Source organism: Scyliorhinus canicula, chromosome 11, assembly GCF_902713615.1.
Source record: "Scyliorhinus canicula chromosome 11, sScyCan1.1, whole genome shotgun sequence".
NCBI classification, from domain to species: Eukaryota; Metazoa; Chordata; class Chondrichthyes; order Carcharhiniformes; family Scyliorhinidae; genus Scyliorhinus; species Scyliorhinus canicula.
The window spans coordinates 35,389,010-35,405,502 of record NC_052156.1 but is presented as its reverse complement, the minus strand read 5'-3'; the positions used below and the strand labels follow the sequence as shown (position 1 = coordinate 35,405,502).

At 43.2% G+C, this 16,493-nt stretch overlaps 1 protein-coding gene across 3 annotated transcripts in view; it reads left to right on the top strand.

Annotated features, from left to right (window-relative positions):
- Nucleotides 1-16,493, top strand: part of LOC119974000 (FYVE, RhoGEF and PH domain-containing protein 3-like) — a 351,115-nt gene that overhangs the window by 287,429 nt on the left and 47,193 nt on the right. For all 3 annotated transcript variants that reach the window (XM_038812760.1, XM_038812759.1, XM_038812761.1), the window contains exons 8-14: nucleotides 2,228-2,366; nucleotides 6,555-6,613; nucleotides 12,876-13,022; nucleotides 14,271-14,363; nucleotides 14,455-14,534; nucleotides 14,722-14,752; nucleotides 14,848-14,952. In XM_038812760.1, coding sequence (XP_038668688.1) covers nucleotides 2,228-2,366; nucleotides 6,555-6,613; nucleotides 12,876-13,022; nucleotides 14,271-14,363; nucleotides 14,455-14,534; nucleotides 14,722-14,752; nucleotides 14,848-14,952 — 654 coding nt within the window. The remainder of the gene's footprint in view (nucleotides 1-2,227; nucleotides 2,367-6,554; nucleotides 6,614-12,875; nucleotides 13,023-14,270; nucleotides 14,364-14,454; nucleotides 14,535-14,721; nucleotides 14,753-14,847; nucleotides 14,953-16,493) is intronic.

The window sequence follows — 16,493 nt, the reverse complement described above, 5'->3', positions numbered from 1 at the left end:
AGGGCACTAGTTTTCCCGTTCTTGTGGGATCCAGCCTCTGAGACAGTCAGAGTCCGTGAGCAACAACTAGAACATACACCATGTGGTAGGAAGATAGTCTGGTCAGGTTAGCCTCAAGTCTCCAGTCAACTCAGCATAGTGTCAACCCACAGTTAAAGTATGTATGATAGTTAAGAGTTCAATAAAATAGAGTTGCATTTCTTCAAGTGTTGGAAGCCTGTCTCTCTCACTGCTGCAGTAAACGCAGTCCTCGCAGACCCAGCTTACCCAACACATCAACGTTCACGTTCCAAATAAAGTATTTATTTGCAAAGTTTGTAAACCAATTAATTTCCCATTTAGACCAGGTTTAGCTCACTCAGCTAAATCGCTGGCTTTTAAAGCAGACCAAGCAGGCCAGCAGCACGGTTTGATTCCCGTATCAGCCTCCCTGGACAGGCGCCGGAATGTGGCGACTAGGGGCTTTTCACAGTAACTTCATTGAAGCCTACTCGTGACAATAAGCGATTTTCATTTTTTTTTTTCATTTAACCATTTATATTGTTAAAATTGTGGGATTGTGGGACTTCATAAATAAAAGCACTGTACATCAAATTTACATTGTACAAAAATCTTTCCCCATATCTAAATGGAGGATAATTTCCACAACTAAACAACAATAGGAAAAACATTGTATGTATGAAGAGAATGTGGAATTGTTGAAGTTCTTTAATTCTTTGGATAACCGATGGGCTAAACTAACATGTTTGGTGGAATGGCCAATAGCAGGTATTAAGCATTCCCAACCTCAGTTGTGTCATCAGTTTAGAATGAACTACTTTCCACGGTGATTTGGGGGTGTTACACGAGGGAGATATTAAGAAATTAGAAATGGGATTGAAGATGCAGCAGGCAACTTGGGGGTTAAACAGACTGAGGGGAAAAAAACTGCTAGCACGGAATCAGAGGGATAGGTCCACACCTGGCACGAGTTACATTGTCCCATTCTAGCTTAAACTCGTTAGTGGGAATACATAGGATGGCCCTGTTCAAAAAAGGTGAGTCACTCGAGATCCATTGTCCTTCGGGAAAACTCCTGTCTGACCAGCTATTATCCCATTACAGAGTTTGATGGTCTCTTTTTCCATCAATGGGGTTAGTTGCATATCAATAGTATGGCTCTGTTCTTTTGTATAAGTGGGAGTGGGCAATCAAGCAGCCAAGATAACAATGATGGGCTCAGGTCTGAAAACTCCAGGAGTGAACCTTTGTTTGAGGGGCGAGGCGGAGCTTAGAGAGAGAGAAAAATAATCCTGTTTTGAACAGGTACATAGAGAAGGCTATGGAAAGCAACCAAGAGAGGTCATGAAAATTGCCACCGAGGCAGGCTTTGGAAAATGGTCCTGAAAAAACAATGAGCAGTGCAGCACAGGAACAGGCCCTTCGACTCTCCAAGCCTGTACCTACCAGTCATGGTACTAACTTTGGCCAAAACCCTTGGCACTTCCTCATGCCATATCCCTCTATACCCATCCTATCCATGTATTGTCAAGATGCCTTTTGAATGCCATTAATGTATCTGCTTCCACAACGTCCCCTAGCAACACGTTCCAGGCACTCACTACCCTCTGCGTAACAAACCTGCCTCGCACATCTCCTCTAATCTTTGCCCCATGGAATTTAAACCTATAAAAGAACTTCCTTAACAGAAGACAAATTGTTTCGGAAATGTAGGTATCACCTTTGCCTACCTGTGTAAGTGGAATGAGAACTGCATGTTCATTTAAAGTGTTGTTTAATAGGAATTTGTGTGTTAAAGTTAAGGAACTATATGTGATCTGTTATTGTTGGGGTTGAAGTTTAAAAGCTTAAATATTGTTTTTCTTCTTTTGTTTGAATAAAGTTTGTTCATAAAATAATGAAGCACTATTTATTATGGTATCACTCCTAGAATGAATCGCTGTTTCTGCACCGCCTTAAAACTTTCAAAAGTTGCGGCTGAGAGCTGACCAGGTGACCATAGCAGGAGAAAGCAACGTTTGAGGAAGTCTGCATATATGGCTACTTTCACTAAGCTAGTAACTGAACCAGAGTTTTTGAAATAAAGAGCCATTTTTAGCCTCAGCTACCTTGGCTAAAACATGCAAAGTTTCCCCTGGTTATATTAATTATCACTGTTCTTGCTTATTTGAGATGTATGATTTGATTACTTTGTTTTCTCAACTAATTTGTTTCTTTCATTTAACAGAAGCAAGATGTTTGTGGTAACCTAACACTGCAGCACCACATGCTGGAGCCTGTACAACGCATTCCTCGTTATGAGATGCTTCTGAAGGATTACTTAAAGAAACTGCCTGAGGATTCTTTGGATAGGAAAGATGCAGAGAGTAAGAAACAAGTCTCCATTAAAAAGAAAACTGTCTATTCTACGCCAATCAATAACGCACAATTCGGTCTGAAATTTCCTTTTTTCTCAAGCCTGTAACAGTATAAAAAGTGTTCCTGAACCACTTTTTGGAACATTTCTGCTATTAAATTCAAAATTGTATTAGGTTTTTGATGAGCTTGTGTGTAGTTACATTAAGTTTCTTTTCTTCATGTAATGCATAATGGTTGGAAAATACTTTTCTTATCTGACTATTATTCAGAAGGCAGGATAGTAATTCATATCTGATTTCCTAAGTTATGGGAGTGAACCAGAGACCTGTTACCCTAAGATATTTGTCCATCTTATTTTTTTTTGTTTAATAATTTTTATTCAAATTTTCACAAAATATCAATAACAAAAAAATCAAGAAAAGCAAGAACAAACCCCCCCATGTATACAAAAAAGGGAACTCCGCCACCTGCCGCCTGACAAACGCCCTTACCTGCATGTACCTAAAGGTGTTCCCCCGGGGGGAGCCCGAACTTCCCTTCCAGCTCACCCAGGCTCGCAGACCTCCCGTCCACGAGCAGGTCCCTCAACCTCCTAACTCCTGCCCTGTGCCAATTCAGGAACCCGCCATCAATTCTCCCCGGGACAAACCGGTGGTTCCCCCGTATCGGGGATCCCATCGAGGCCCCCACCTCCCCCCTGTGCCGTCTCCATTGCCCCCAAATTTTGAGGGTAGCCGCCACCACCGGGCTAGTGGTATACCTTGTTGGAGGGAGAGGCAGCGGGGCCGTTACCAGCGCCTCCAGGCTCGTGCCCACACAGGACGCCATCTCCATCCTCTTCCATGCTGCCCCTTCCCCGTCCATCACCCACTTACGCACTATCGCTGCATTGGCAGTCCAATAATACCCACCGAGATTGGGCAACCCCCCCTATCCCTGCCCGGCTCCAGAAACACCCTTCTCACCCTCGGGGTCCCGTGCGCCCACACAAATCCCGCAATGCTCCTGCTAACCCGCCTGAAAAAGGCCTTCAGGATAAGGAAGGGGAGGCACTGGAACAGGAACAGAAATCTCGGGAGCACCGGCATCTTGACTGATTGCACCCTACCCGCCAGAGACAGCAGCAGCATATCCCACCTCTTAAACTCCTCCTCCATTTGCTCCACCAGCCTCGTGAGGTTAAGCTTATGCAAGGTCCCCCAGGTCCTGGCCACCTGGACCCCCAAGTACCTGAAGCTCCTCTCCGCCCTTTTTAGTGGGAGCCTACTGATCCCCCCCCTCCTGGTCCCCCGGGTGTATAACGAACAGCTCGCTCTTCCCCAAGTTGAGCTTGTATCCTGAGAAATCCCCAAATTCCCTAAGAATCCTCATCACCTCCGGCATTCCCCCCACCGGGTCCACCACATACAGCAATAGGTCGTCCACGTAGAGTGACACTCGGTGTTCCTCCCCACCTCGCACCAGCCCCCTCCAGTTCCTCGACTCCCTCAACGCCATGGCCAGGGGTTCAATTGCCAGCGCAAAAAGCAGGGGGGACAAGGGATACCCCTGCCTCGTCCCTCGGTATAATTGGAAATACTCCGACCTCCTCCTATTCGTGGCCACGCTCGCCATCGGGGCCTCATACAACAGCCTCACCCACCTGACAAACCCCTCCCCAAACCCGAACCTTTCCAGCACCTCCCACAAGTACCCCCACTCAACCCTATCAAAGGCCTTCTCCGCGTCCAACGGCACCACTATCTCTGCCTCCCCCTCCACCGCCGGCATCATTATAACATTCAAGAGCCTCCGTATGCTAGTGTTCAGCTGCCTCCCCTTCACGAACCCCGTTTGATCCTCGTGGATAACCTGCAGCACACAGTCCTCTATCCTCGTGGCTAAAATCTTCACCAACAGCTTGGCATCTACATTTAAGAGTGAGATCGGCCTGTATGACCGACACTGCAGGGGATCCTTGTCCCGCTTAAGGATCAAGGAAATCAGCGCCCGAGACATCGTCAGAGGCAGAGCCCCCCCTTCCTTTGCATCGTTGAAGGTCCTAACCAACAGGGGGCCCAACAGGTCTGCATACATCTTATAGAATTCGACCGGGAACCCATCTGGGACCGGCGCCTTCCCCGACTGCATGCTCCCTATCCCTTTGACCAGCTCCTCCAGCTCAACCGGCACCCCCAGTCCCTCCACCTGTCCCTCCTCCACCCTCGGGAATCTCAGCCGGTCCAAAAAGCGCCCCATCCCCCCCTCCTCTGCTGGGGGTTGATATTTGTCCATCTTATGACATACATGGAGCTCTTTTATATCAATTGAGTCATTGCAATTGAAAATATTGAAATTAGATTAAATTGCACAGGATTTTAGAGCTATTATTATCAGCTCCATTCCATCGGCAGTGCTAAGAAGGACATGTACCTAATGTCATCTTAACAAACAAAAGGTAGTGTCTGAAGTGAAAAGTGTACAACACCCTGGCATAGACAGCAGTGAAACATGATCCGTGGCTGTATTTTTTTTTTTTTTTTTTTTTTTTTTTTTTCTTTTTTTTAAAATTTAGATTACCCAATTATTTTTTCCAATTAAGGGGCAATTTAGCATGGCCAATCCACCTACTCTGCACATTTTTGGGTTGTGGGGGCGAAACCCACGCAGACACGGGGAGAATGTGCAAACTCCACACGGACAGTGACCCAGAGCCGGGATCGAACCTGGGACCTCAGCGCCGTGAGGCGGTTGTGCTAACCACTAGGCCACCATGCTGCCCCTCCGTGGCTGTATTGATCAATTGTAGTAATAATCATATCTTGGCATGTCCTTTAGTAAATGTGGCACAAAGTGGAGCAACAAATTAAAGAAAATGAAGGAACGTTACCAGTGGTGTAATTTTTAATTGGGTAATTGTGTTTAGCTAAGTACCCGGGATTGAATCTGGAACACTTGTGATAATAACCTAAATCATTTTGTAATTCTTGTACTGCCCCCTAAGATTCAATTGCCTTCTTGACTTGGTATTGTCTGCAAATTTGACCAGTTTGCACCGCGCTTCCAAATCCAAGTTGATAATGTAAGAAACAGTTAGCCCTCTGATAATGTTAATAATGGCCCAGCAACATTGTTGAAGGAAAATACTGAAGGTGAACACTTGTTCAATGATCATTTTGAATAATAATACAATACTTGAAATAGAAAATAATAATTTCCTAAATGATGAGCATGAATATGAGAGCAAAGAATAATCCAGCATCAGAACAGGCCCTTAGGCCCTCCACGCCTGTGCTAATCATGATACCTGTCTAAACTAAACCATCTGCACTTCCAAGGTCCGTATCCCTCTATTCCCATCTTATTCATGTGTTTGTCAAGATGCCTCTTAAATGTCACTATCGTACCTTTCATCACCTGCTCTGGCAGTGAGTTCCAGGCACCCACTACCTTCTGTGTAAAAAAAAAAACCCAGGCCTCGCACATCTCCTCTAAACATTCTCCCTTGCATCTTAAACTTATACCCCTTAACAATTGACTTTTCTACCTTATGAAAAAGTGGCTGACTATCCACTCTGTCCATGCCACTCATACGTTTGTAAACCTCTGTTAGGTTCCCCCTCAACCTCCGTCGTTCCAGTGAAATGAGCTTGATGATTAACAGGAAGAGATTGAAAAATGGTCAGTGCAGTTCCTGAATGTAAAAAATGCAATGAGCCAAATGCGTTGACTCGTGATTTGATTTCTGATCGATTTCTGATCGCTGCTTCTATTTTGTTTTGTCCATAGTGATACATTAAGTGTTAAACCTCAGGCATAAAAGCTCACTTGTGATGCTTCCCATAGTGAAATAGCCAGCTAATACTCTCTCTTTAGGCTGACACCTGAAAGTGGGATGTTGGATGAGTTACCAAGATGTGCCAATGTCCTTGGATCCACACTGTAATATAGCTGAATGCCTCGAGGCAGATGAATTGGATGAGGAGGAGAAAGGGAAATAAATTCAAGTTCCCTTTCAGAACATAAGAAATAGGAGCAGGAACAGGTCAATGCAATCACAGCTGATATTCTGCATTAACCCTCAACTAAACCTCCCATCTTCTTATCCCCATATTTTAAATGAAAAAGCAGCTGTTAAAGATTGAAAAATGATTTTTTAACTGAATTTTTATAAACTCTGTAATTTATAGATTAAATCAACGTTTTTTCCATTTCAGAATCATTGGAGCTTATTTCAACAGCAGCTAACCATTCCAACGTGGCAATTCGGAAAATGGTGAGAAAACCACTGTGCTGTTTTGCATTGTGTCCTTTCCATTGGGAACTAAGTGCCACAATCCCAATGAGGAAGGAACTCTGGGGAAATAAAATTGCATGTGTCCATACGTTGTTTGATCCAAATGAAATTATCTTATATTTTACAACCCGTCACCTTTGACCTTTTAGTGCGAAGAACAAAATCAATTTGAGGCAACTTTCTCTAACCAGCCGGTTTCAGTTCTCCTCACTCTCTTAACAATTGCATATTCAGATTATGCAAGTTCCTTTTCTGCCTCTTGCAGAAATGGATTAACTGCTGCAATCAAAGGGGGGGGGGCTTGATTTTGTCTGGCAGTTCAGCAGCAAATGAGCTTTTGCACCACATTGTCTGAACACATCTACAAATGTTTAAATTTTTGATACTGTGGAAGTGAGCAATGTGACTGGGACTGTTTATCTAGTCACCTGGAACATCTGGACCTTTGTTTGCAGTTCAGGTTTCACTGCCAGATGCTGAAAATGCCAATGCCTTTATCAGGAGCCCAAGACCTTTGGGTGTGGAAAAAGCAATCAACCCCTCAGTTCATAGACAAAACCGTCTAGCAGCCAGCATTTTAATTGTCTCTTTACAGTTTTTAGAGACTTCCTTCCCTTTCTCAGATTAATGACTCACTAAAGCCAGACATAAGACCAGGAAGTGATTGTTATTTCCCTGCTGATTACGGGGCATATATTTGGCACACCCTCTATTTGTCTTTAGCATTGCAGCAGTTACTGTCATACTACCGCCGTCAAACTGTGAGGGCTACTAGGTAAAGAGGCATAGCTTAGCCATTCAATTAACAAGAGCAAACTACTTAGTCCAAACCCTTATTACAGTATTCTGAGTTATTTTGGTGAGAGTTTATTTGTTGCCTGACCTGAAGTGTAAAATAAATTCCAGCACTGTTTCTACAAATGGATTCTGCATAAAGAAATGAAAAGAATTATTTTATTTCTTGTAAACTGGAATTATGGTCACGATCTATCAGCTTCGCTGCACCGGATTCAGGACGCAGGATTTAACGACCTCGTCATCACGATCTGGATCCCGCCCCTTGAGGTCGGAGCCCAGGGGCGGGATTCTCTCAGCCCAGGGCCGGGCCAGAGAATCCCCGCGACCGGGCTCCCCGACGCCGGCATGTGATTTTCCGCAGAACGGGGAATCGGCCCCATTGGCGCTGGCGTGGTGGTTGCGGACTGGGCCGAGCGGCCATCGTGGAAACGCTGAGTCCCGCCAGTGCCATTCTAACCTGCTCTCAGCCGGCCGGACCTCAGCTTGGAAGGGTCGGGTGGCGGCCTGTGGGGGGAGGGCCTCCGATGCGGCCTTGACCGCGATCGGGGTCCACCAAACGGCGGGCCGGCACCTCTTGCAGGGGGCCTTCTTTCCTATGCGCCGGCTCCTGTGGTCCTGCGCCATGTTGCGTCGGGGCCAGCGCGTTGAAAGAGGCCACTGCGCATGCGTGCGTTGGCGCCTGTGCTACTGTGCATGCTCGGGTCCCGCGGCGTCCAGTTCTCACCGGGATCGGCAGCTGGAGCGGTGCAAACTAGTAGGGGCCAGAATTAGTCCTGGCAGCGGCCCATTCACGCCGTCATGAAACGCGATGGCGTTTATGCGGGATGAGAGAATCCCGCCCCAGATGTCTGTGCTGGATCTACCCAGGGATCGACCGGCCTCGCCTCTGAGTCCCCGAGCGTTCGCCGTTTAGCACTGGTTCCCACAAACGAGGACCAGGCATAACGGCAGTTGGAGGGGCTCTCCCAGGCAACTGGGGGTCCCTGGGAGTACCCTGGAACCCCTGATGCTACCTTGGCACTGCCAGCCTGGCACCCTGGCAGTGCCCCCCGGCCATGCCACCTACCCAAGCACTGGTAGGGTGAGGCTGGCAGTGCCCAGGTGGTACCATGCCTGACCTCTTCCTGCAATGCCGAGCTGAGCTCTTTAGTGCAGGAAATGGGACTAAATCAAGCTTTGGCGAGGTAAGCTTCCCCGAAGCCCAGAAGGGAAGCAGAGTCCAGTTTAAAAGCGGGGTTGTTCTTGGCTCTGCCAGCGCCGGGAAATGCGGCATTTGGTTTCATTTCCGTTAAACAGTGCCTTATATCTTTTGTATGCAAACGTTGTAAATTTTTTGTAGGTACTTGCTTTAAGATAGGTTTTTAGTATTTTTCTGTAATAATACCCACAACCAATGTTCCCTCAGTTGCGGGGCCCCCCACAGACTGTACACAAGCCGGCCCCCTAAAGTTATCACATATGTGCAGCTTCCCAGAAAATGTAAATGCCCTGCACATTATTACTGAAAACATTGGAAAAGAATCCCCCCCACCACCTTTTCCCCGCTGTGTGCCCTGCAAAGGCTTTGCTTGGAGAGGAATCAAATAGAATTTGTCTGCATAGAAATGCCCTCTGCAGGCAGACTGATGTAGTGTTTATCCCATTTAATTTCACCATTATGTACAAACCAGAACTATGGACAGAAACAAATGTGAAAAATAACAGGCGTGTTACTTGGATCATTAAAAATGTGCGGAAAGCTGATGTTTGACATTGCAGTGCATATGTTTGGAGTTTGGTTAGATTTCCACAAGCTTAAATATGGAGCCAGTAACCGTTTGAGTATATCGGTATGATGTGACTTCATAATGAAAGAAGCAGTGGAGTACAATCTGGTGGATGAGGCAAATCGTGTGGTAGTGGAGGGAAGGCAAGAGAGTGGGGTACAGCAAAGGGCTGGAAAATGGGCCATGAACAATGAAACAGGACATGAAACAAGATATGACTCCAGCACTAGATGACTCTCCAAGCTAAATTAAAACTGGTCATGGATAAAGCATTGCCATAACCTGCTGTTAAAAATAATGCATTTTCTGATTTCCATCATACATAGTACTTGCTGAGCATTTTCAGCATATGGCACACGGTGCTTTCTAGAAAGTGTTAATTTGCTAAGCCTTTTCATTTAAAGATGACATTCATTAACAAAAGGCAAACTGGGAAATGCAGTGGAATTGAAGAGATTTGTGCAGAATTAGATATTTCTGACACAAAATTACTTATTTATTGGCAAGGTTAGATATTTTTCAGAATTTCACTTGTCACGTTATAGTTGTTGTTCATATGCCCGTAGATGAGGGAGGGGCGAAAGCATGATAACTCAATTTGCAAATTATACAAAGATAGGTGTCTTGTGAAGAAGACAAACGGAATTTGCCGAGTGAGTGGGCAAAAGTCAGGCATTTGGAGTCTCATGTGGGAAAATGTGAAGTTGTTCACTTTGGCAGGAAGAATAAAAAAGCAGAATATTACTTAAATGGAGAGCGAGGGCAGAATGCTGGGGTACAGAGGGATTTAGATGTTCCTGTGCATAAGTCACAAAAAGTTAGTATGCAGGTGCAAAATCAAGAAGGTTAATGAAATGCTATTGTTTATTATGAGAGAAATTGAAGATAAATGTAAGAAGATTATTCTTCTGTTATTCAAGGCATTGGTGAAACCTCATCTCAAATACTGTGTGCCGCTTTGACTACTTATTTAAGGGAGGATATCAATGCATTGGTTCAGAGGAGGTTTATTCAATGCTACCTGGAATGAGCAGGTTGTCTTATGCGGATAGGTTGGAAAGGCTGGACTTGTTTCCACTAGAGTTTAGAAGAAAAGGGGGTGACTTGATTGAAGTATACAACATCCTGAATGGTATTGACAAGGTGGACGTGGAAAGGATGTTTCCTCTTGTGGGTAAGTCCAGAACTAGGAGGCACTGTTTTAAAATTAGAGGTCGCCCTTAAAGGACAGAGATGAGGAGATTATTTTCTCTGTGGGTTATGCAATTTTGGAACTCTGCCCCAGAAGGAGGTGGAGGTGAGGTGATTGAATATATTTAAGGTAGAGGCAAGTAGATTCTTGTTAGGCAAGTGAATCAAAGGTTACTGGGGGGTAGCTGGGGAATGTGGAACACAACGCATTCATATCTGCCATGATCTTATTGAATGGTGGAGTAGGTTCGAGGGGTTGAATGGCCTGCTTCTGCTCCTATTTTGTATGTTCGTATGTACATTCGTATATTCAATTCAGTCAGCAATCAGGATGGCATCTGAAACCAGTTTCAAGAAGTGATTTTAGCAAGGAGATCAGTTATTGTGGTAAATTCTGCTGCTACCAGATTGATGCCTTCAGGAAAAAAATTGAGATAATTTAGTTCTGTTCTTTATTTTTATACTTTATCTGCAAAGCTTTAGTTAACAGGTAGTAGTTAATGGAGCCAGTTATAGAAGAAGGATAAAAATGAGTGCGGCCCACGCTACACACATCAGAAACTTTTATTTATTTAGTACCTGTCACTTTGAAATGTACCAATGCATATTTTGTGAGTTGGCATGACTTGGTGCAGGGTTATCCTTCATTTGGAATTCACATGATGAATTTACTTATCTTGCTTGTTAACCAGGAATAACAAGAAAAGCAGCTACAAATTCCTTAGTCGCAGAAGGAGCAGAGCTTAAAATCTATTCAAATGGCACGGGCGGAATGCTTATTCAGCCGCTGTGCATCAAATTTTGATGGGTTTATAATTATGGAAATTCACGGGAATTTAGAAGAATGAGAGGGAATCTGATTGACAGGTACAAAAATCTGACAGGGCTAGACAGACTGGATTTTCTATGTTTGTATGAAAGCTCTGGGTGGCACAATAGCACAGTGGGAGAGGCACGGTACCACAGTGGTTAGCACTGTTGCTTCACAGCGCAAGGGTCCCAGGCTCGATTCCCGACTTGGGTCACTGTCTGCGTGGAGTCTGCATGTCCTCCCCATGTCTGCGAGGGTTTCTTATGGGTGCCCTGGTTTCCTCCCACAAGTACCGAAAGATGTGCTTATTAGGTGAATTGGACATTCTGAATTCTCCCTCTGTGCACCCCAACAGGCGCCGGAGTTTGGCGAATAAGGGATTTTCACAGTAACGTCATTGCAGTGTTAATGTAAGCCTACTTGTGACAATAATAAAGATTATTGTTATTATAGAAACAGGCTATACCGGCACTCATTGTTGAAAGGCAGTTCAAAGTACCGGCATATAGCACCATTCCTTGTTTGCTCACTACGAAATAACCACCTGTTGTAGTGGTAACTATAATGAGGGAATCTGGGATAATGTTTTGTCAAAGACTTATTTAAATTCAAGAATTGTTGATTTGATTTGGAAAATAAGAGAAAACAAATAAAGGCCATAAAAAAAGGTGGTATGAGAAATATAAGTTCTTTCCTGAAAATCAATGCATTTGTTTAAACCATTTATGTGAAACACAGTTCGCACAAACCTGCTGGATTTTTAAGGATTTGAAATTTGTGTGGTATCCAGTAAGAATCTTTTGCACATACATTTGGAGAGAGAGAGAGAGAGAGAGAGAGCGACACTTCAGAAATGAACTTGGGCCACCTTTCATTTTTAGTTTCTTTGAACCATTTATTTAACCATAAATTACAATAAATGAAAAGTTGTTTTAAAAACTGTGGTGAATTATATACCTAGTAATTCACACTGTGTTGTATTACATGTATTGTGTCCCCGTGGGCTCTGAATACGAGCCATTGCGCGGCTCTGCCCATAGGGGGAGATGAGGAGTTTGTACTGGGCTCCACCCTTGGCTCCGCCCATGTCTCCTCCCACTAACCAGAAGTATAAAGCACTGCAGTCGTAAGCCTGCTCTCAGTTCATCTCGTCACAGGCAAGCTCAGTTGTAAGACTATTAAAACCACTGTTCACTTCCAATCACGTGTCTTGTGAATTGATGGTCTCATCAAAAACGTTCTGTGGGTATATGAACAATATCGCTTTGCAGATCCCATATTCCGTATTCTCAAGGAAAAAAGAGGAAGTGCTGGGAAAAGGCAGCCGGTCTGACAGCATCTGTAGAAAGAGAAACAAAAGTTTTGATGTCTGTATGACTTCTTCAGAGAAGTACAGACTTGAATTGTTAACTCTGTTCCTCTCTCCACAGATACTGCCAGACCTGCTGAGCTTTTCCAGAACTTCCTGTTTTTATTTCAGATTTCCAGCTTCCGTGATATTTTACTTTTTTTAAATTCAATATTCGCAAACTCTAAGTTCTTGCTTTATAAACTTTATGGAAAGAACAAGCACATGATGTGGTTGTTTCCTTGGTCAGGAGGGAAACTTATTTTGCAAAGAATATATGATAACGTTGACCATCAAGTTGTCAATTGCAACTTTTTGTACCTGCAGGAAAAAATGCATAAACTGCTGGAAGTATATGAAAGGCTTGGAGGTGAAGCAGATATTGTCAATCCAGCTAATGAACTTATAAAAGAGGGGCACATCCAAAAGCTGTCGGCTAAGAATGGTTCAGCTCAAGATCGGTACCTGTTTCTGGTAAGCCAACTAGGCCCTTAGTTTTTCCAACAACTCATACCATTTTTTTCTCTCTCATATTTTAGCATCAAACATCCATCCCTACATTGTAGGTATTGTATTGATTAATTAATTTCTTTAGAGCCACAAATTCTGCCTTTCCATTGACAGACCAACAAAAGTGTGATATAATTGGGCTCTGATAGTTGTGATTTATTTTTCTATAGCACCCTCTCCAGCGGCTTTGTTGCAAGCCTAGAAAGAGTTTGCTGAACTGAAACAGACAGTCTGTTGAAGACAATGCAGAATGTTGTGAAACATCAACAGTTTCAAAACTGACTTTGCTTTCCAATTTTTCTCTCCGTGGTACTTTTTATTGCCCCCCCCCCCCCCCCCCCCCCACCCACCAACCTCAAACCTTTGTTGTTGATTTGCAGTTAACGAAAGGCATGATCACACTTGAAAGGAGCAGTAAAGAAAGAGCTAGATTTATATAAACTCCTTTCACATCTAGTGCTTTATGTGTAGTTACTGTAGTAAAGATGTGCAGGTTAGGTAGATTGGCCATATTAAATTGTCCCTCAGGGCAGGGTGCAGGAATAGGGCTGGGGATCCTCGGTAGGGTGGTCTTTCGAAGGGTCAGTGCAGACTCGATGGGCCGAATGGTCTCCTTCTGCACTGCAGGGATTCTATGATTGTAGACAAACTGTCAGTACCATACTGATGCGAATTGAGGCGTGAACCCACAATAACATGACTCAGAAACGAGAGTGCTACCATTTAGTTAAATGAAGTCGAATGCAAGAAGGGGCCACAGGAACATGCGCTGCACTGTTTGATGGATGAATTGGCTGAGTCACTAAATCAATGCGTGCCACTTGAAAAATTCCAAAAGGCAATTCAGACCAAGAAATGGAAAATAATTTCACATGTTGTATAATTTTGTAATTTAGAATTAGGAAAGGTTGCTTTTGACCTTGGCTAGTGACTTTGCAAAGACGAAGCTTGATATCTGGACTGCTTCATCTTTAGTTATTGGTCTCTCGCCAACTGTGCATATTGTTAAAATTGATAAGAAACTTTGTTTTGTACTGCAAATATTTTATAACCAGTATTTATTTATTTTTAAACTGTACATTTTTCCCAAAAGCTGTACAAAACATTTTGTTCTGTCTGCTACCAGCTGCAGACATCCATATTCATGGTTGTCTATGTATTACAACTAGAACAGGATGAATACAATTTGAAATTCAATAATTTTACTTTTAGTTCAACAACATGGTTCTTTACTGTGTGCCAAAGCTTCGACTGATGGGACAAAAATTCAGTGTGAGGGAAAGGATTGACATTGCTGGCATGCAGGTTTGTGGCATCTTCTGGTTAAACCATTTTTTAGCAAACTTAATTATTGCTATTTTCTGCTATGATTGGAAAAAAAAACTCTGTTCCCCAGGTGCAAGAAATTACAAAGTCGAATGTTACTCATACATTTACAATAGTAGGAAAACAGCGATCCTTAGAACTTCAGACAAGGTAGATGCAAAGTTTTAAAATATCATTTATTAACAGTGTACGAAATGTGTTAAATAACATTGTTATCTATTGAAAATATTCCAAAAATGATTTTTAATGCTTACCAGTTGAACGTTTGACACCAAAAATAAAATACAACACAACTAGTTAGTATAATTAAACGTCAAAAATGTTCCTTTTTTTGTAGGACTGAGGAAGAAAGGAAAGATTGGTTTCAGGTATGTAACATTCTGTTAAATATTTTCCTCCTTATTCTAGAACATTCTACAGTTATTTTTGGCTATTTTACAAAAATATGGTTATTTTTTACTAGGTTATTCATGCTACAATTGAAAAGCACAAGCAAAACAGCGAAACATTCAACAAGGCTTTTAATAGTTCTTTTTCAAGGGATGAAGAGTATCCTCCAGATTCCCCTGTGAGTAGAAGAGATCTTTTCAAGCACATAATGCATGAGTATATTTTAGGCAACTAAACCCATGAAACTAAGCCTATTTTAAACAATTTAAAGGATTGGATGGCAGTGAACTGTTTCTGATACCAATGTGGCCTCAATAACAGAGCCTGGCAGTGCTGACTATACATTCAGAGCTTGTAAACATTGGATACAACCTACCTGTGAGATATTAAATTGAGTTAAAAACCTGAGGGGTTGGCTGATTCTAATAAATATGAATGCAATTAAAAGCAGCAATAATGGATGCAGCACGGTGCATTGTGTTCCATGTGGTGTGTAAAATGACTTTGGCCTCAATGCTTTACCCATGAAGTGGAGATGCCGGCATTGGACTGGGGTGGGCACAGTAAGAGGTCTTACAACACTAGGTTAAAATCCAACAAAACTTTTAATAGTAATAGTGATTCCAAATAAACCTGTTGGACATTAACCTGGTGTTAACTTTACTCATGAAGGAATGCCATCAGAGTTACATTACTATGGCAATCCACAGCGCACAACAGGCAACTGCGAATGAAGGCATTTCTCTTAACATCTCACTTCTCATAAAAATAAAACAAAACACATCATTTGTGGTTACAAATTACCCACATACATGACCTATAAAGAAAGTCGTCAAGCACAAACAAAAAACTTACTTTTCTGCCTCCCTTTTGCCTGGCTCTGCACACACAATATTTAAAGCTTTCAAGTCTGGTGAATGCTGGTTCCTGGGTTGAATTTGTCTCCCCGGGGAATGTTGTTGCCATGGCGAGTGTTGCTACTGATCTGTTGCATTTGTTGAGGAGCAGTTGACCTCTGGGTCTGATGGTCATTCCATCCCTTGTCCTGTTGGCAAAACGCAACTCTCCTCATCAGCTGTTGCTGTGAAGGAGGAACTTCTCCTCTTGCACGTTTATGTCTGCTGTTGCAACAACATATCTGGTCATTTGCTTTCACATTGATGTTCAAGGTGACAACTGTTTTACGCAGATTCCCAAGTTGCAATGTGGATCAACTTCTATTGAGTGTGTTGAATGTCTGTACTCTGATCGGCCCCCCCAACTCTCGACTCTAGGAATGATTTGGCCGCTTTATCAAAGTGAAATTTGGCTTTCTGTCATTATATCTTAGTTGTGTCACTCACTTATGTTACTACTTCTGGATTCATTCGTTTTTTAGCTATTTGAAAGGTAGTTTGGGTATGGTGTGTTATTAGTCGCTGGGCTGGACTACTTTCCATGCCATATTGTCGCCGGTGTAAATGTGTTTCTCCACTTTAAGGTCAACTTGTGTGTGGATCTATTCAATCATTTGATGATCCCTTTAGCAATTTTCTCTGCTGCCTGAGCCTTTCCATTTGAATGGAAGTACTGTGGAAATGATGTGTTGTGCTGATTTTCCCAAGTATTATGGAAGTGCCTGAATTCTTCACGTGTGAACTCGGGGCCATTGCCACTCACCAGCATGTCAGGATGTCAGGATGCCATGATGACTGAAGTGTGTTTTCAGCCATTCTGCAA